Below are 21,010 nucleotides of genomic sequence, written 5' to 3'. Positions count from 1 at the left end.
ATCAGATGTTCTGCCTCACTAGGAATTGTGTGGTCACCCACTACAGGCATTAAAGCTAAAAACAGCCTCTTTAGCAATGAACCCAAACGCACTACAAAAATGGGATCACCTCTCTTAAGCACAGCAGAGCCTCTTGCATCCTGTGAGAGAGCCCCAAAGAAAATAAGCTGTTGACTGACTCTGTTTTCTGAGATTTCTCAGACATGACAACAGAACTGAAGGTCAACCTTATCTAGCCTTGTAAAGATACCACAGCTACCAACATAATAATTTTATGACCTGCATTTAGTTATATAAAAATACTCAAAGCAGTTGTAGTCTGTTTTGATCTCGACTACATTACCAGTGTGTATTATGACAATCCTCCCTAAAAGCATAATGATAACCAAATGTCTTGACCTCCTATTTTCAGAGTTCATGGAAGTGGACCTATTGTATGTCCCCTGAATTGAACTGATAAATAGAATTTGTCTAGTATTTTCCAAATGGACAGCAATCAACCAAACTTTTAACTTTAAAAGCCACTGAATGAAAATGACAATGCAATCTCCCTCAGAAAGGAACACATTTAAAATGTCCCTAGAAAAAAGAATACACTTTTTTCTTTAAAAATGTTAAAACCAGGAAATAAAGTGGCAAGCTTTTATCACATTGGTAGCCCTCATATTCAACCCTTAAGGCACAGATAATAACTGAATGAATACCCAGAAGGATAGAGTACTTCCAGTCAGCTGTGGACACATAAGAAGACAAGATAGGTCCCAGCCCAAATATCAGCTCTGCTTATTTGTCATCTGGGGAAAAAATTAAAATAAAAAAAAAAAAAAATCCTAAAACCTTCAGTAACAAACCCCAGGGATGCCTGCCTTCACTCAAACTCAAGAAAGACTGAACACCAAAGAAATTTGATCCCTGTTTCAAATCACAGCAGTATGGCAAGCATTCAGGAAGATAAATTTGGCCAGATCTAACTGGAATACATATCTTTCTGACATATCAGAAAGCAGCAAGGACAGCAGCACTCCCTGCAGCAGTGCTAAAAATCTTTGGCTAACTCTCACATTTTGAGAAGGTGACAAAACCTCTGCTGGCATCACATGGGAGCTCTGCAACAACAGGAAGGAAAGGGACTGTAGTACAGAGTGAAAAATATACCTCCTAGCTTTTATTCACTCTGCAACACACAGCAAAGAAGAAGCAGTGTTTTGCCAAGGAAGTTGGACACAGAAAACAGGTCCATAAGCCAGTTTTGGCCACAGCACTGCATGACAGAACAAGAAAGAGTTTAAATACATAAATTCTCTAAGTCAGCACATACAAACTGACCTTTACCTCCCGTTAAGTACTTAAGAACAAATACCCCAAACTTTCTCATGTGATTCCTAGCCAGGCTAATGTCTAAATGAGGCTTTGGAAGAAAGATCACAAAGTTTGTGTCTTATTTCGTCTTCTCTGCAGGTGTAACAGGGACCCAGCAGCCAAGTCACTTGTGAGACATCTTTTTGACTGGTGGAGGAATCTGTTTGTTCTGTGACTTTCCCTGATGACAACAACTCTGCACTTCTTCCAGCAGCTGATCCAAAAGTGAGGTTAGTATCAGCATTATACTGAAGTAGTGTTTAATAGCTATCCTTAGCTAACACAACTAAAAGTTATGAGCATCCTCCCACAGTGCGTCAATGCTTTTGCATCTCCTCTCCACATAATTACAGGGGACCAAAAATCTCAGTATTATTTCTGGGCCTTCTATAAGAGATTTGGCACTGGTTCAGAGTGCTCAAGTAATTTATCAGGGCCTCAACTACCCATGATCCACTTTCATGATTTTTCAAATGGTCAAAATTGAAAAAAAAATCAATAAAACTAGGTAAAATGTGTTCCAGAAACCCTGATCTTCACTGAGTTTCTTCATTAAAGGTAACTGGCCTCAACACACAGTCCAGCCCCAGGGGAATTTTCTTCCCAGTTATTCTAATTTCAAACTCAAAAGAATAACCTTTTTAAAAATGCAACCCAAACCCTGAACTCTGCAATTAACTATAAGACTTCTAGTAATTCTGACAATCTTTCCTAGTCCACACAAACCCAGAGATACAATCAGCTAAGAGGAAGGTATTAGTTCTAAATCTCTGCCTTGTTCAAGGGTGGTTGTTTTGGTGGATAATGTAAAATTACGTCACCTCTTTGGCACCACAAGAAATTAATGATCTCATTCTACTTCTGTGATAAAGCCCTGGAGATCAAGGGGTATATCGACTGTTGACTTTACAAACTGTCTGATAACCAGCTTACAAGGGGGCTACTCAGCAGTGTCTGGCTCTTTTCTGGCCTACAGAGAAGAAAATCTCTGTACAACTCTGGAAAGTCCCTGCACAAGGGGAATATAGCACAATAGATTTATTCTCTCTTCTTTTAACATACAGCCAGCTGGGTTCATACAGCTCATTTAGCTCTGTGACCACTTGCCTACCAGGACAGGATAAGCTAACCCAACACAGGTATCCAAGAATCTGACCTGATCTAAGCCAGGCCACTAGCATGGCAAATAAAAAAAAGCTGCTGAAAACTCTTCTCTAGAAATGCATGAAGGAAGTGCACACACATTTACAGCAAAAATCCACACAGAGAACACCTGCAATAAAAATAAATAAAATGCAAAAGCTAAGCTTTATCTTGCCTGTATTTGTGAAGCATTTACAGTAGGAGCACATTAGCTGACAAAACAGGAAAATGCAGCACAAACCTGGGGCAGCAGTGACACGACCAAGGAGAGCAGATGTCACCAAGACTGGGTATATGCTGCTATTCAAAAAACCCCAACTTCTCCAATAAGCATTTTTTGCTCCTCCACAGGAAAGCAAAAAGTCATACATCAATACCGAACTGGTTAGCTGCTCAGTTTTTGAATAATACCAGGGTGTTGTGGAAGTTGTGGAATAATGCATCTGACAGAATCCCTGAATAAAAAGGAAAAAGTTACTACTGATAACACTGGCAGCCCCCAGACACACTGCTTTCATTATTCTGCCCAGGTAGCAAGGACACAGAGCCAGGCTCTGAAGCTTCATCTTTCCAGATCCCAAGCTGTCACATGCAGTCCCAGCTCTCACATTCACTTCCAGGGAATGAAGTCAAGAAACAAAAACCACAGAGAAAGTGGCACTATGGGTGTCGCCAGCACGGAATGTTACACCAGAAGGATTCCCGGGATGGATTACCTCTGAGGTCACACGGGACTGCCCTGGCCATGCTCGTTTTCATAACCCTCCTTCTGCCACCCTGTTCAATCATTCTCATGTAACATTCTCTGCATCCTTCAAGTGACAGACACTTGCCAAAGACCTGAAATACTCCAGTCCAACTTCTAACTCTCACATACTTTCACCAGTCATGCTGGCAAAGATCCGCAACAGCAGCTCTAATGAGCCAGAAGAGCCCAAGCATTCAGAGGGGCAAGAAAAGATCATTTTCTTCCCTTGAGGTGATCCCCTATGAGGTGAAGGCAGTAGAGAAAGCTGTGGCAGCTAAGATGATAAAATGTCAGACTCCCAGCAGTACAAAATGGCAGCTGAACCCTGGCAAAATGCCAAGCTGTTCAAACAGGGAGTTGAGTACACGGGGCCATAATTATGATTAGCATAATAAGAGAGTGGTACAACAGCTACCTAGTTACTCTGAAGGGTCATAGAGAAATCATAACAAAGCCAAGTTTTAAGGAGAGACATAAAAGAAAACAATGCCATAGCTGCTCGTGGGTTTTACCCGGAGGTTCTTCCATGCGTGAAGTGCGGCCCGGGAGAAAGTACAAAGAGTGTTTAAGAGATCAGGCTCTGAATCAAGGGCAGCCGGCTGTGCCTGCGGAACTCAAACGGCTCCACAACATATAAAGGATCATATGAAAAGTGTGACACTGAAGACAAAGGACCTCACAAGAAAAATAGGCTGTTAGTGTAAATTTCAATAAAACCTGGGCTCAGTAGAGTCAATCAGGATTTTTTTCCTTTCTAACCAGAAAAGATTGTTTTCTCTTTCCCAGTTTGAGAACAAAGCGGAAGAGATAAAAACATGAGAAAATTAAATAAATAAAATCTGAACACTCAGATATTTGCGGTTTTTTGATTCTGAATGTCATGTAAACCATATTTACAGATCCCGTGCATCATGCAATTAGCCCAGCTGTCTGCATGAAATTAATCAGTTTCAATATAAGTATTAAATACCTAGTCACAGACTTAAAGATATATGGATATGAAAATGGGTAGATTGCCTGTACTGTGTACATCTGAAGGAACTCACACAGCAGAAGTTTAAAATCAAAAGTTCTCTTTGCAGGTAGAAAGATCAGGGTTTTCACTGAAATCTGAATTCCACAGAAGACACTGAGAATCTGTGTATAAAAAAATCCCACTCTTAGCAGGCATGATCTGGTCCTTCATGAACAGAAAGTTTACTTTTAACCCTATTTTCACCTCCTTTTTCCTCTGTGCTGGTTCTATTTCTCCTATTAACATTTTCCATTACCAGAGATCAGGACAAACAGTGCTTTTCCCAAGGCAAGGCCAACTCATTGCCATAGAAGACGACCATATGCTGTATCTCAACTGGAATTTCCAGACACCCCAAGTTAAATGTTAATATTGCCATTAGGCTTCTCCACTGCATTTGCTATCATATGATAGCAAATATATGATATGACAGAACATCAACCAAAGAGACACCTTTTAGATTGAAGAGGCAAACAGCTGTACTGGTAAAAACCCCACCCATCTCTCCCCTGCTTTCAAACATCATTTTTATTTTGTCTGAAACCTGTAAAGTTGTGGGTTTCTTCTGCCTTTGGGGAGTGGGGGGAAAAAGCAGCCAACAAAACACAGCCCTGTTTAGCTGCCTTCTTCCTAAGCACCTCTGTCTCCAGCGACAGGAATGAAACCCACCTTCAGAATGCAATAAACTTCTGACTTCCAACCACAGGCATCCCCATAAGGAAGATCACATTCTTGTTCTCAGATACCAAAATATTTCTACTGTCATAAATCCTTCCTGACAGCAATATCTGACAAACACGTTTTTAAATTATGCTTTTCCTACCGTAATCATGGCTTTGCTATGTACACCAACAGACTCTGACACGCACTGGTGCGAGCTGAGCTCAGAGGCATACACCCAAGGCACACAACTCTCATTTGCAGTGCTCATTGCAAACCAGCGTAACGCCTCATTGAAACAAATTTATCCTATGAAAGTTTATCAATCAATAACACATTTCAGAACAAAAATCTGGAGAAGCACGCACATACACACACACGCTGATTTTTCCAATTAGGAGGACTTATTAAATTTATTATTCAGTTACTTATTAAACTTTTCATCTTTTTGTTAATTAAACCCTGTATTTTATATGATTTTGGAACATCCATTTATTCCCAAGCAACATACTCACAAAGAAGAATTAGCATTTCTCTTGCCTGGTAATTTTGCATAGGTGTCTACATACACAGTAGTGAGAGGAAAACAGACACACTACTGTTAAATACTATTAGGGCTGAAGAAGCAAGAGAACACACTCCATTTGCCTTTCAAATTGCAGATTGCAAACTGCTGACTTGTAGTAATTTGTAGTTCTGGATCTTGCTACTGTTCACTGGTAAATGCATTACAATCACAGAACATGTTAGCAAGAAGCAGAAAGAAAGATTTCTGCTTTTTAAAAATTGTATTTTGACTATCATGAAAAGAAACTCACCACTGATTGTCCCACATTTAATATTTAACTGCTTGTAATGAAAGGACAAAGCCCAGAGTTTTTGTGATCTCCAGCTCATTCATCCAGTAACTCAGCAAAACAACACAAACTAATCAATTCAGACTGAAATATTAAAACTAGTAAGCCTGACTAGCTCATTTAAACAAATTGTAAGTCACTTACAGAACTGGATGAACAATCAGCTCTGGACTATATGATTTGATTACTGTTGCTGCATCTTTGGTACAAAACACATGGGATAAATCTGCACCCTAAAAAAGAAAATTTGCAAACAGCATTATCAAATTTATACTTAATAATAACTTTATCATTCTAAATATTACTCAACTAATGATTCAACTGAATTCTTTCTTCTCAATAGATTAAATAAACTTTATTGTCTCTTCTATTTTGGCATAGACTAGTATGAAATGTTCTGTTCTTTTTGTATCTAACTTCCAATACGATTTTTTTCCTGTTTCTCACTAACAGGATGACTGAAAACACAAATATCAAACCTTTATTCACTTAAGAAATGTTTCTCATCTGTAGATGAGCGAAGACTACAATGTCTAATGTACAAAAGAACACAGATGAACATGAGAAAAACTATATAAGATAGCCATAACACTACTGTAACATACATGCAAATATAGTTATGGAAACTCATGAATACATTTCTAGTCCTACCACTTTTACCCAATGGGCAAAATTCATACAAGAAAAAGGCTGGGACAATTTCAGCAACACACCCTATGTTAAATAAACATTAATGCTGAAGAGTTGAGTCTCAAGCTTCTGCTAACAACTCAAAAATCAGAATATACATAAAATTATGTAAGCAGTAACCACACCAGTGGATCTTGTATTGATCATGCATACTGAAGTTTCCAGTATTAAGGAAGTGTCTTCTCTGCTTTACTACTATACATTTAACATTTCAAGCTACTCTGTTTATGGGCAGATGTAACTGTCTGAAATCAAATTACTTCAGTGAGGAACCTCCTAGTATTGCCACTGGATTTGCACATAGTGGACAGAAAGCTGAGTGACCTTGGGATCTTATAATAATGTGGTTAAATAACATCATTTCCATTTTAAATCTTTGAGGGCTTGCATCCTGAGGGAAGAGGTGGTTGGAAATATCTGGGATGGTTACCTACGTATTGAGAGAAATCTTCAAAAACAAAAACATACACAATGAACTGAAAGTACTGGCACACTATACACAGCATTCTGAAAATTAGATGTATTATGTAAGCATGACTTGTTTACATTCGTACCATCACCCTGTGTTTATGTAGTCTGTTTAGCCATTTGTCAATAAAATAAGGAAGTTCATGCTTCTAGGAAAAAAACCTTAGAAAATACTTCTGCTGAAGATTAGAATGCAAATAAAATGTGCTATTAGAAATTATATTGAATTCCACCCACAGTCTTTAAACTTAGAGCATGTAAGAATTTTACTAGGCAAAAGTTTTAAGTTTTGAAACAAAATTATTTCATTCAACACACTTATCAGGTCCAGAAAAAAATTCTGAAGAACTCCCTATAGTGCAAAAACAGAACTTTCAATAATAATCTAAGGTTATTTTAGTGTTCACTTTTGGGGAAAATATTTCATTAAGTCCTGAAATTTCCTATCCAAGTCCCTGAGACTGTCAAATTCTGGACATATTTCTAACTTCACCTAACAGAGAGAGAGGAAACACAGTGAATGAAACACAGTAAATGACACATTCACAAAGTATTTCTACAAATTCTGGACTAAGGATTTTTTTTTGCTTAAGAGAAGACCTTCTAGAGCTCAAGGTCCATGTGCACTACAGAATGAATGCTATTTTAAAAATGACACCCAGACAACAGAAATGATGAAAAGTTCATTTTGGACTTATATAGAAGAACACATACCACTTTGAGAGCTGTAATTGCAGCAAAATATGGTGCTCCAGTGTATCTGAAACAAAATAAAATTTAGGTCAGGAAACACAGGAATGAGATTAGATAATGATCTTCCATATAAATATTTACAAAGATCATGCCATGAACCAGCAAAATTTTCTCAAGTAACAGAGGTGAAAGTTTAGAGACAAACAAACCAAGAGCCAAAAACTGCTTGCAAGCTAAATACGGGATCTGTGACCTGGATCAATCCCATCTGGCTTTAGATGCTTAACTAAAGTGCCTAAACTGTGATTCCAGTTGCCCTAAATTCTCTTTATAAAGACTGAAGAGAGAGATATGAACACAACCACCCTCCAAAGGTGCTTGCTTCAGCCAAGAGATAAGAACCTATGACCACCAGCTTCTAACTCCTGGCTATTTGACCCAGCTACAAGACAGCACCTTTTTGCTCTTTATGGAATGTTTATGAATGGCAGATGTCTAGCAGTAGATCTCTTACAGGAGAGAGGTGTCACCTCTTTCAAAAGGGGAAAGTGAAAAACAGGAAGGTGTACTGGCTCATTCAAAGTATTGTGGCCAATATTGTTTCTAGGTCAGCACAGCATTTAACTGATTTATGCAGTATCTCTTTTCTCCCCTGAAATAGGATGTTCCTATTACTCCAGCACATAAAACAAGGTATTGACAGAATCTAGTAAACACCAGTATTTATCAAAATAAAAAGCCCACAAGAAAACACAGCATAAGAAAATACAAAGACACAGTTCCCAAGAAAGCAAAAAATCAGATGTGCCACTGTCTTACTCTACTCATTCTGAAACCTCATTATGCAATGGGAAAAGACTAACACTGAAAGCAGAGAGTTTGGTGGTCAGAAAAGACAGAGAAGGTAGACATAAACAGCATTTTAAGTTCCCATAACATTCAGTATCAAAACTTCAGAACACATCTGCAAGATGCCATTTTTTTCCTAAGTGTGCATGGTCATGATGATGGAGTATTAAAGCTCTCTGGAAACTGTGGTTTAAGTGTAAGGTCAGCTTGAATGGCTTCTACAAGTAGTTATGACATCCTGAAGCTTTATCAGAAGCAAAAATCAAACTTCTATTTAACTTACTCTCGACATCCACCAACAATGCCTATACGACCATCTTGACCTTTATGCTTTTTCCCTGTTAGAGGAGGGATAACATTGCGCACCAACTGGAAAATATTCTCCATATCCTTCAGAGTGTGTGTTCTGTGCAGTGAAAAAGATCTCTCTATAACTGAAAAGAAGAAAATAAGCATTACTTCAAAGAATGTTCTTTCTTAAATTACTGCCAAGCATTTCTTTTAAGCACTCATGTACGCTAATAAAATCACACAAAGATACACAAAGTGACATACTTCTAAAATCCAAATGCTTTGTCACTTAAAGGCCTTAGGAACAGCGAATAACTAGGGAAGGTGATGATTATAAAAATGTATTCACAGGGTCTGATGAAGAGAATATGCTCACTGACTGTTCACAGTCCTAATTTAGGGCTCAGGTACAGAAAGAAACAACAACCCAGAATAGTTACATGAAGATTTTGTAACTAGAAATACCTTCTTAGTTCAGCCTGAAATCAGTTCCATAATTAAGCTCAGCTGAAATAGGTACACTTAGTAAAGACTAAACACACCCAGACACAGAGCAAGCACAAAGCAACTGAAACCAAATTTTAAATGTACACCCTACCTTATATTTCGCTTCCCCTTAAAGACTTCCACCTCTTAGCAGAATCTCACTGCTTTTTTTATTTTGGTAGGCGGTTACAAAGCACAGTGAAAGTCTTTCTGCAAAACTATAATCCAACGCACTAGATGCAAACATCACAAATATCACACAAAGATCATTTTTAGCTATAATACATCTCCAGATCTCTGATGCAAAGCTACATGTCAAGCCACATACTAAAAAAGACTGCACACCCAGCAGGCTATGTATCAAGTAACTCTTTCAGAAGGCTACAAAAATTTAGAAGAAAAAAATAATTTTAACAATTACAACTAGAAAGAAATAAAACATTTACCCAATATGGGAAAAATGTGAAGATCACTACTTCTATCAACAATGTGTTTACTATAAACTGCAGAAAATGCAGTAAAAGAGCAAGTTCTTAAAAGCTCTTCATTACCTGCAAAATTCTGTTCAGAAGAGCAGCTTATTTGAATGCTAATATCAGTGTCCTAGACCACAGCCATGCTTACTTTCTTTTTTACAGATCTTCTAAAAACCTTTCAACTGCTACACATGTATAACATAATTATGTAGAAAGTAAGTCCTGTGATACTCCTCATTTTCAGCTGTATAAAACTCAGTAACCCCACCCCACAACTCCAAAATAAAGAGGAGAAAAAAAAAAAGGGAAAAAGAAAAAAAAGAAAAATTGTTCCAAATACTGGGCATAATAAGGGAAAAAAATGTAATAAACAAGAAAATTCCAAATCTGTGTGCTATCAAGCAAAATGCATCTTTTTCTCTGTCTTCCACAGAATCAAAACCTAAACCAGACATACTAATCTTCAGTAATAGTATGCTTTAGTCTTCAATAATGATATATACTCTTGGCTGATCTTTTGCTTTTGAATACAGGCATCCCACTCCTACTGAGAAATAATAAAAAAAAAAAGGCAGGGGGGGAGGGAAATGATGAACAAAAATAAAAGAGAAAACCCCACAACCTGTTTTGGATTATGGCCAAAATAGCATTGCAGTGACCCAGAGGAGAACAAAATGCTCATCTCCTCTGAAAACAGGGCAGATATTTTCTTTAAATCACACTTCATACACGTGCTGGTTTTCAACCACACAAGAACATTATAGAGCTTGGAACTCTTAAAGTGCAGTGGTATTAAGAAGGCCTGTTTATTTACTGCTGGTTTTTGTTCATGTGTGAATATAAAGTGACTACATAATAAATGGAGAGAAAACAGAGGATTATGCAAAAAGCCATTCTTAATATAGCCCTACTCTACCAATAGAATCACTACAGCATATTCAGCTCTTAACAAATGAAACCTTAATTCCTTAAAAGATGTGTTGCCTGAAGCATTATGTTCACATTTTAGCATAACCACTTCTTCACACCTTTGCCAGTTAGAAGATTAGAATCTTGAACTGCTCTCGCTACAGTTAAATACATAAAATGCATTTTTGCACAATGCAATATGCTGTACACCTATATGATGATATCCAGGGAGAAAAACTGAACCTCAGTTTCAGGTTGTTACACATAATTAAGCTTTTCAGGAAAAAACTTTCAGAAGTAATGGTAAGGCCTTGTAGGTACCTTCACCCCAGCCTAGAACCTTAAAGGATTCCCTATGGGATTTTCTAAAGCACACCAGTTTTCCTTTATTTTAAAAGTGAAAACAACATTTGAAACACTGTATCTGTTGATACCCCATAAATTATCAGCAAAAATCTGCTGCCACCAGAAAATCCTACACACCAACTATCCACTCAAGAAACACAGCCAGATCTGCCAGCCTAAACCCTCAACAGGCCTAACCACACAGTCTGCCATGCATTTCACAGGGAAATGGTAACTAACACACAACTGAAACCACCTCTCAGGACTCAGAGAATGCCCCTCAGGATCTGGCATGCCCGATTATTATTCAACACTGACGCTGGGTGGTTGCTTTTTTTTTTCTCCTCTTTTCACACTGCACTTTTTTTTTTCTTACAAGCAGTATGAAATTCAGAATTAGAACACAGTAAGATTTATTTCATTTCCAGATGGCAGGCTACAATTACTAAGCCCCAATTTCACTCCGGTTCCAGCACTGATAGATCCCCGATTTCCTCCTGCCTGTGCAGTCTACCTCCACGTTCAAAGAGACCATGATAAAGATAAATGCCAGAGGCACACAGATCCCAAGAAGTTTGTTAATGATTGCTACCATCAGGTTCTGGCCCACACATGGAGGTACAGAAGGAAGAGTTTGCGCATAAACACCAATTCTTGAGATACTGCTTTGCCATTTTCTTTAAAGTAAAATCAGATGCCTAGAGAATTTATAAAGAGCTGGTGTAGAAAAAAACATAAGCAAGTATTTTCATCTTCTATTACGCCCACTTAATTAATTTATAAGATTCAGAATTTTGTTGTAAAAAAAATAATTTTAAAGAACCTAGATCTTAACATCTGACTTACTTCAGTGTAGGCAAAACTCCACTCTTTTCCCAGCCCTGAAAAAACACATGCACAGCCTTAACTTCATATACTGGGCTAGGCTTGATAACTTCAAGCAGAAAAGCAGTAAAATTTCTGCCACAAAGTAACTAATGCTTCCAGATTGCTTGCAGTAACTCTCCTAGTTGCCTTTTATGCATAAAACTTCTCCTAACTTCAGGGTACAGAGACATGAATGTAGAAAGAAATTCCCAAAGTTTACAGGGTTCAAAAGGTACAATTTTGCTCATCAAAATTTGTTATAACTAATGTACCTGTATTAAATAATCAGTACAATGGTACAAATAATGATTTCATTTCATTTGACATCAGAGAAACACCTTCATCACAGTATTAAATAATTCCAATTAGCTTTTATTTTCAAAAGCTGCTTACTACCAGTGCTTTCACACAGAAGTTTTAAAAAGTACCCTAGCTTTTATTTATGCTGTAGAAGGAAGTACCTATCGGTGGAGAAAGTGTTGCTGTCATAGCATTATAATTAAAGTTATCCGCATATGAACGATGGTTCGCTCTCCGAGGTGGACTTGCTGGTATAGACTGTGATCTTTGTGATACTGTAGAAGAAATTCCAGCCAACATCTGTCCCAACATCTGTAACATCTGGAGTTCTCGAGCATGCTCAGCTTCCCGACGCTTGTCCTCAATTCTGAGCCTCTGCTCTTCAAATCTGTAAAATTTCTCATCTGTATCCATGCTCTGCTGCAGGAATTTTTCCATCATTTTATCCAATGTCAAATTTGTATGGCGTTTTTTTGATCTTTTGGGCTGATTGAGAGGTGGGGTAATAGTTGGAGCACTGACTTCTTTAAAGCCTAAAGCAAGGAAAGAATCAATTATTTTTCTGATGGAAAACAATTCTCTAAGAAGAAAGCAGCAAAAAAAAAATCTCCCTACAAGTGACCTAACGTCTAAAAGCATTAGGCTACACTTTCTCAATATGAGATGTATTTATTTGAGGTACTTTTCTTCCAGAGTTCTAAAGCAAACCTACAAACTTCTACCAAGTTGCAAGGGTAACACAAAAATCATAGAGGCAATTTTAATTGTTGTAGTACTAAACTTCAACAATAGGAGTCTTTTTCATCTTCTAAAAAGGTTTAAGTGAAGGTTATTAAATAGTATAGCCTCATTTGTGTATTGCAGGTAATTACATTAATCTAAATTGAGTTTCAGTCTGTTGGCATTCTAGATTTGCATTTCAAAAGAACATTAGTGTAAACAACTCTTTGATGGGGGTTAAGTGTAAAAAAGAAGGTTGCTTAAATGTCAACCAATTGGCTGATTCCTAAGTGATGTCAACTTCTGAAGACAGGTTCATGTTTGTATTAAAAACCCTCCGTTAATCTAGATTGAAAACAAACAAACAGCATTTTTCCGCACCTCCACAACACAAATGTGGAGGGTAACGAACGCGCAGGGGAAGGACAGGCTTTGTCAAAGTGCTGTTTCTGTCCGCAAGCCCGATAAAGTTAGAAGCAGTGTTACTGAAACAACCACTGCAATTTATTATGCAAAAGCTCTTCCCTGGCTTTCTGGCCCATCTGCAACAGCAGTAAGATTTTTCAGGTATCATCATTATCGTTTCAATACCGATTAGCAAAACTGCACACAGTCTGCAGGGAATGGGAAAATCCTCCAGCGAGGAGATGCTTATTCTCTTGTACAATGCTACCTGACACTTTGTCTCGAAAAATCTCTGCACTGGTTTTCCATGGGCTGGCTCCCCATTGATAAATACCGATAAAAACCTCACTCAGGTCACTGTCCGCAGCATCTCCCCCTCCCCGGCATGCCGCATTTCCAGCACCCGCAGCAGCCCGCTCCCTTCCGGGCTCCCCACTTCACGGGGACGCGCAAGGTGCAAGAGCGGGGGGAGGCACGGGCGGGTTTCGGAGCGCGCAGGACGGGGCAGGAGGCAGCAGGATAAGGCAAAAGCCACTTGAGAAGCGCGCTAGCCAGGGAGAAGCGCCGGCAGCCGGGTTGCGAGAGCCCGGGGGTGAGGGGAGGACACCGGGCACCGGGAGCCGGCCGGCTACTCACCGTCACCCGGCGGCACGGGGATGGCGAAGGACGGGCACTCCACCTTGACGGGGTGGTCGGCGTACGAAGAGCACTCGCCGGAATCCTCGGTGAAGTTGTCGCGGGGGGACTCCGGCCCGTTGTCCTCGTCCACTTCGGGGTCCAGCTCGCGGCTGTTGTGCGGCGTGCCCGGCGTGGGCGGCGCGGCCAGCGGCCCCGCGGGCGCCGGGGCCAGCGGCTCGGGGGCGCCGTCGGGCCCCCCCCGGCAGCTCAGGATCCGGTCCATCTCGTCGTAGTACTTGCATATCTTGCGGGCGTGCCCGTTCTTCTTCAGCCCGTCCCGGGCCTGGTAGTACTGCCGCTTGAGGCCCTTGATGCGGATGCGGCACTGCTCGGGGGTGCGCTCAAAGCCCAGCTCGGCCAGGCGGCACGCCACGTCCCGGTACACATGGCTGTTCCGAAAGTTGCCGTCCAGCGCCGACTGCACGTCCGCCTCGCCCCAGATCTCCAGCAGCGCCCGCGTCTCCAGATCCGACCACAGGAAGCCCCGCGTGTTCGTAATCATCCTTGGCCGGCCGGGGTCACTGCAATGGCCGCGCACCGGGGAGAGGGAAGGAGAGAGGGAGGGAGAGAGGGAGGGACGGAGGGGGCGGAGGAGGGCGGCGGGGAGGAGGGAGGGGGTTTAATGCCCGCACGCGGCTCTCCCAGGGGGCGCCTACGCCAGCCCCGGCAGCCGCGGTGCGGCGGGAAGCGGCGGAGAGCCGGGCCCCGGGACCCGCATCCCGGGCCGCCGCCGCTCGCAGCCCGCACGCACGCGAACAAAACTTTACAGGCGCCGCTTTGCGCTGCGGGCACCTGCAACAAGAGGGGTGGTGAGGTGGCAAGGAAAAAAAAAAAAAAAAAAGAAAAGCCTCCTTCCCTTCGCACGCCTCCCCCGAAAACGATGATGATAAATAAAAAATAAACAAGCGGGCACCCGGACGCGGAGCCGCGGTTCCCTCCTCCTCCTCCTCCTCCCCACTCAGGCAGTCATCCGTGCGCTGCCGCTCCCCCGCCCCGGGCTCCGCTGGGAGCGACAGGACGACGGCGCTGGCTGGACTTGGAGGCTCTGCTCATCACAGTGCGCCTGCCTCCCTCCCTCCCTTCCTCCTCCTCCCTCCCTCCCCGCCGCAGTGGAGCGCGATCCCTGCACACACACACGCACGGACACACACACAGGGCTGCAGCTCCGCTCGGCGCCTACCTCACCCCCGCGCAGCGCCGGGCCGGGCCGCGCCGCGCCAGCGCGGAGAGCGACATCGCTGCTCCCCGGCCGCCGTGTCAGGGAGCCCGGGCCGGGCGGGCTTTCCCCCGCACCCCGCCCCGGCGCACACACGCGCGGCAGCGCTGCCCCTGCAGGCCGCCACAGCAGCCGCGCCGCAGCCGGCGCCGCCCGCAGGCCCGCGGGGAGCCGGCAGCCGCTGCCCCTGGCGGACCCTGCGGCGGTGCTGGGGGTCGGGTCTGCGAGCGCTTCCCCCGCCCCCGGCCGTCCCTCCGCGAGGCAGGTGAGCGGCCCGGCCGGCCCCCCGCCGCAGGAGGGGGTGCTCTGCATCGTGCCGGGCCCCGCTGCCGCCCCTTCGCTTTGGTTTTGCTCTCCGGCAGGAGCGACACGGGGCCGCCTCGGCCCGGCGACCTTTCGTGCCGTGGGAGCACACACCGGCCCTGCCGCCCGCCCGCCCCCGCCTCCCGCCCGGGCCGGCGCTCGGAGGTTTGTACCTTCGTCACGCCGCAGCCACAGGGCCGCGGCCAGGGCGATGACAGCGCCCCGTCCCCACATCCTCGCGGGGGACAAGGCAGGGCCGCTCCGCTCTTACCTCGGCACAGCGCGGGGCTCCGCACGGCCGCTGCCCAGCGCGCACAACTCATCGGCGCGGCTTCCGCCTCCGCTCCGCTCCGCGCCGCCGGGCAGGGCCCCGCGGGCGGGCGCGCCCTCCTGGCTCCGCTCCGCGCCTCCCCGCGCTGCCACCGCCGCCGCGGAAGGCTGTGTGACAGGGCCCGGCTCGGGAGAGCGCCTGGCCCGGCTGTTATGGTGCTTTGGGGCTGTCTTTCTGGCCCTTTAGCTCTTATAAACTCCCAGGAAGCTACCATTTATTGCTGCCGGCGTTTCACACTCTTCCCATCCCTCACCTCGCCAGGTGTTTCTGAGAAAACTCCTAATTTGCAAGCGTGATTTGCTTCTAAGGTGCTATTTCTTGCCCAGATACATAATTTTCCCCTATACGCAGCACTTGCCCTGTACTCCACCGGTGAGACCACACCTTAAGTACTGCGCCTGGTTCTGGGCTCCTCAATCCACAAAGGACACTTGAGGTGCTGGAGCAAGTCCAGAGAAAGAAAACAAAGCCAGTCTAGAACACCACTCCTGTGAGGAGCAGGTGAGGAAGCTGTTGTTGTTTAACCTGGAGAAAAGGAGGCTCAGGAGAGACCTTATCACTTGACAACTATCTGAAAGGAGGCTGTAGGCAGGTGGGGGTCAGCCTCTTCTCCCAGATAACCAGTGACAGGACAAGAGGACACTGGGCCAGGGGAAGTGTAGGTTGTACATCAGGAGGAATTTCATCACAGAAAGAGTGATTAGACCTTGGAATGTGCTGCCCAGAGAGGTGGTGGAATCACCATCCCTGGAGGTGGTTAAAAAAAGACCGGATATGTCATTTAGTGCTGTAGTCTACTTGACATGTATGATCCTATGCTTTTATAGCAGCATTCCATTATTACTTCTTTTAAAACACAACAGAGCTGGTCAAACTACCATCTGATGTTTACCTCTGGTCCTACAGCACCTGCTTAATCTACACAATGAATCAAAATGCAGCATCACCCAGGAGAAACTGAACAAGATTATATGTGTGAGAAATCTGAAACGTTTTTTTTAAAGCTTAAAACAGCTGTAATTTCTGCTCTAGACTCCTGGGTATTTCAAGAAAGAGAGTTGTTATTAACTCATAAAAGCTTGTAGCCTAACTGGCAGTAAAATGTCAATGTTTCAATTAATATTTTGAAAGGGGTGAAGACAGACAACATCTTCCTTTGCTGCCCTGTGTTATATGTAAGCTGTGGTCAAACAGACCTACTGGTGTTACCTGGAACAAACCCAAGCACAAGATATTTATGTCCTTCAGTTTCAGAAGCATTGCTTAAAACAGCCATGCTGTCTGCAAAGTACAAGACAGACAACCTGAACTTTCAGTGACCCAGGTTGATCAGTAACCCATGTTCTGGAGCAGGACCTTGGATACCTGATGACCTCACCATCAGGTATTAACTTGTTGATTGAAAAGTTGCTCTTCTATAGGTCCTGGTATCTGGTATGATTTTAAAGCCGATACCAAGTCAGTGAAATTTTTCCCTTCATTCAGACAGCACAAGTAATGCTTTTTACCCTCTGATTATCTGAGTGGCAGTCCAAAAGATAGATTAAACAGACAATCACATTTAGTTTGCACATGAATTTTAACCCAGAAAAAAATGTTGAATATTGCATTTCATACACTCATGTTTTGATTCCAACAGGAAGGATAATGAATGTGTAGATTCCCATAACTCCAGCACTGATTTAACGTCTGGAAGAGAGGGGGGGAAAGAATAATGCGGATTTTTTTTCATCCCATCAGGTGTCTCCACCAAAAGCATGTCTTGTGCCCAACAAAGGAGAGGAAGAAAGATATAATTGTAATGTTTTTTGCTGAGTTCTCTGGTTTCCTTTGTTGCAGAGATGGAAGAGAATTCTTCTGATGCTGCAGGCCTCTCAGAAGTTATTTGTGGAGAGCCCAATTCTCATTTTGTGCGTAGAAGAAAACCTAAGGGTATCTGTGGGCTTCCCCTATGCCACAGTTCTTCAGCTTGTGCACAACTTTGCCTAACAATAGGAGTGTAAAACCTTCGAGCAAAACATGTTGTCACTCCTCCAACATTCTCCTGTCCTGCATCTAACTCAAGGTACCTTCTTCTGGTGTAGTACTGGCTACATCTCCATACCTTGTACAGTATAAATCCACAACTTCTGGTGCCATCTCTGAGTGCAGCAACAGCAATGCTACTAAACCAGCAGATGAGGGAGGGAAAAAGGGCCTTTAATGGAACTACAGAAGGCAGGAGGTGTATGAGACAAAATTCACACTCCCACCAAAGAGGTAGAGAAAAAGCAGCTGGAAGAGGCACTTACTTCTTCAGGTATATACTGTACTTGTCCAGTGTTTTTTTATTGAGCTTTCTGTTCTGATAATCTTATCACTTTCTCTGCTTGTCCCTCTTACATGAAAGGAGGAATGACCCTGCAGAGTTACATTTCCTTCTTTGTCAAAATAATTCTGGTTTCGTTGCTCTGTTGCTGCCCCCTACCTCTTCAGAGTCTTGTTTGTCCCTCTCTCCCTCCCTGTCATGGCAGCATATCCTCCTCATTAAGTGGGTTAACTACTGTAACCTGTACCTCCCCTGCTACACAAAAAAGAGGCATCAGTAGCCAATCTGACAATGTCCTGCTGCGGTCAAGATAGAGAAGAGCCTGGAGGTTTGATTTTGTAGTAGATGGCAGCAGTCACGGACAGCTGGTGCTTGCTGGGAACAGTGTGGTGAGGGATGGACTGTAAGCTAGATGTCCCAAGGTGGAGACCCCAGAATAGTGACCATGCAGGACTGTATTTTCTTCTGCAGGTTCCTAATGAATCTTTGTTCACAGCATTTTGGCGCTTTGCTTCGGATCACTTTGCACCCTCTCAGTGTTTCAGTCCTTTCCATCCATTTGGTGACTGTTGTTCAACCCTGCCTACCAAAGCCATTCCAAGGTGAATGTGGACAGCAGGTGTCAATAGCAGAGTTTGCAACATCCTTTGATAGCATTCTCTCCACTCAAATAATTGACAGCTTGTACTGGAATCACCGTTTAATATCATAAATATTGGAAACATAGCCCTGTCAACATATGCATGTTAATAATTGCAGTAGGAGGTTTAAGCATACATATGGAGAAAGGTGATGGAAGAACTCAAAAGTAATAAGCACTTCTAATTAAAACTACCCTTAAAATATGACCAAAGATTTCTTTGTTGTTGAAATAGGAATCTAGAAGCACCTTTCATTGTGAAAAAGACAAAGGAAATCTTAATTTCATCTGAATGATTACCTAGCTAAATTGCAGCTGTTAGAATTGATAGTGGTGATAGAGAAGGCAAAAATGGTATAGATGTTCTGATAAAAAGAGGGCCAATCCTGCAGGTGTTATTAGTAGTGCTATTTACTGTCATTAAATTGAGTGGAATGTGCATGTTTTACACCACTAACATGTTTATCTTAGCACAGAACAAAATGTGGCTATATGATGTAAATTTTAGTTTATTAGTTTGATGTCTCTCTAGGCCACAAAAGAACTAGGAACACCTAAAGCCATTGTAATTATTCCTGTCACTTTACTTTGTATATTTTTATGTTCAAGAGAAAGGATAGCAGCAAGCAATTTGCAACAAGCTCTTACAAGAACACATCAACATGTCTTTGATTTCCCTATAAAGTTTACTAAACAGGAATGTTTTATGGGCTGAAGAATGAAAATGAACATGAAATGAATGAAAAGAAAAAAGAATGAAAATGAAAACTGTATATGGAAGGAAGCATAACCACACCTGATTAAATACTGTGTTAAAAGGTTGTCCCTACAGCTTCTGTGATTCTTCATGTTCTTACCAGGGCAGTACAGATATTATCACTTCTAGACATACTCAGTCTAGTAATATTTGTGAAGCCCTGTGTTTCATTGGGTAATTTTTGTTTTACCCAAAGTGAACACTCTTTTTGCTGAGTGTTAATGGTGAAAAAAATAAATATGAAGGAAACAATAAAGAGGATATTTCTGGTTTGTACTATCCTTAGAGCAGGCAATAAGAATGATCTACATAGTGCAGTAGAAGTGATGATTGTTTTTTGGGCTCACCCAAATTCTTCAAACAAGTTCCTGATATCTAGTGCAAACAATTATGTAAAACCTCTTAAGCAACAACCAAAACGTTAAAACAAATGGCCTCTTTTCCAACAGGGATAATTAGACTCTCAGAAAGTTGATACTGGGGAAGTACACAGTTTTTAAAAAACTGTTTTATCTTGTTCTTTGGTGGCAGAAGGTAACATTTGCCAAATCCATTAACTTACACAATTTAGAACACTGCTATTATTGTGAAATACACCATTTATTTACATTTATTTACTTTTTACTGTTCAGTAATGTCATTTAGACATGATTTATTTTAGTTGTCTTGTAGCTGTGCTTCAAGGTTTGCCTGGGTATCGTCTTACCCATCGTACATATACAAATATCAGCCCCCTGCTAAAAACTTAGTTTTATGTGCATTGAAGAGACACAAATACTCAGAATGATGGACAGATTTGTAAAAAATAAATTTGTTTTACCTTAAATGATACAGCTCAATTTTGTCTTGAAAAATCATAGTGCATATTGAACATGACTGCTGGAGGAAGGCTACATGCTCTATTCACAAAGGGATTTGAACGCTGAAAGATTCCTCTTTCAGGTACCTCACTTCCTTTTTTTTCCCCCTGTAATGTGTAGCTAGTTATCTCATAGATCCAGCACATGAACTTTAGCAGTTGTGTCCCCAGGTTTCTCTGAAGACTCTGTAGTTGCTTCCCCTGCAGCCCCTAAGGCTTGAATTTGTAGTCAGGCTCAGATTTCTGTAATACCACGGGTGAGATCTGCCTCCAGTTGCTTCTGAAGTTGTGCATAATCTTGTTGCACACAGAAAAAAGCTGTAGTTCTCTTTCCTCCCTGTGAGAGCTGTTCCTATTCCTGAGCTCTCATATATAGAAAATGTATTCTACTCCTTAATATGCCTGCACTTCAATTTACAGGTGTTAGAATTAAACACGTACTCTGGTTTTGGTTACAGCGTCTTCTACTTCAAAGTCAGCATATATGCGTGTACATTATTACTTCCTGTGATTGCCACAGCTGTATAAGTGTATGGGCAACAGCAATTCATTTTTTTCTTGCCAAGGCCAGCTCTGCAAGTTCTACTGGGATAATTAATCCCATTGTGGGAGGAGAAGGTCATGTAAAAATAACAGC

At 42.3% G+C, this 21,010-nt stretch overlaps 1 protein-coding gene across 8 annotated transcripts in view; it reads right to left on the bottom strand.

The window, feature by feature from the left end:
* NAXD (NAD(P)HX dehydratase) overlaps positions 1–16,157 on the bottom strand; it is a 50,856-nt gene extending 34,699 nt beyond the window's left edge. For 2 of the 8 annotated variants that reach the window (XR_009276852.1, XR_009276851.1), the window contains exons 1-6: positions 15,140–15,617; positions 13,918–14,480; positions 12,318–12,689; positions 8,766–8,916; positions 7,655–7,700; positions 5,927–6,015 (exon numbers count right to left, since the gene is read on the bottom strand). Coding sequence is in view for 6 of the 8 variants with exons in the window: in XM_058831624.1 (XP_058687607.1) it covers positions 5,927–6,015; positions 7,655–7,700; positions 8,766–8,916; positions 12,318–12,689; positions 13,918–14,480; positions 15,140–15,195 (1,277 nt within the window). In the remaining 2 variants the exon portion in view is untranslated. Of the gene's footprint in view, positions 1–5,926; positions 6,016–7,654; positions 7,701–8,765; positions 8,917–12,317; positions 12,690–13,917; positions 14,481–15,139; positions 15,618–15,651 lie in introns of those variants that run through there. The other 6 variants (XM_058831639.1, XM_058831632.1, XM_058831624.1 and 3 more) reach the window with 6 other exon arrangements.
* Positions 16,158–21,010: the final 4,853 nt, after the last annotated feature.

This window comes from Poecile atricapillus, chromosome 1, assembly GCF_030490865.1.
Source record: "Poecile atricapillus isolate bPoeAtr1 chromosome 1, bPoeAtr1.hap1, whole genome shotgun sequence".
NCBI classification, from domain to species: Eukaryota; Metazoa; Chordata; class Aves; order Passeriformes; family Paridae; genus Poecile; species Poecile atricapillus.
Note: the sequence above shows the minus strand (reverse complement) of the source record. Positions and strands in the feature narration are given on the sequence as shown.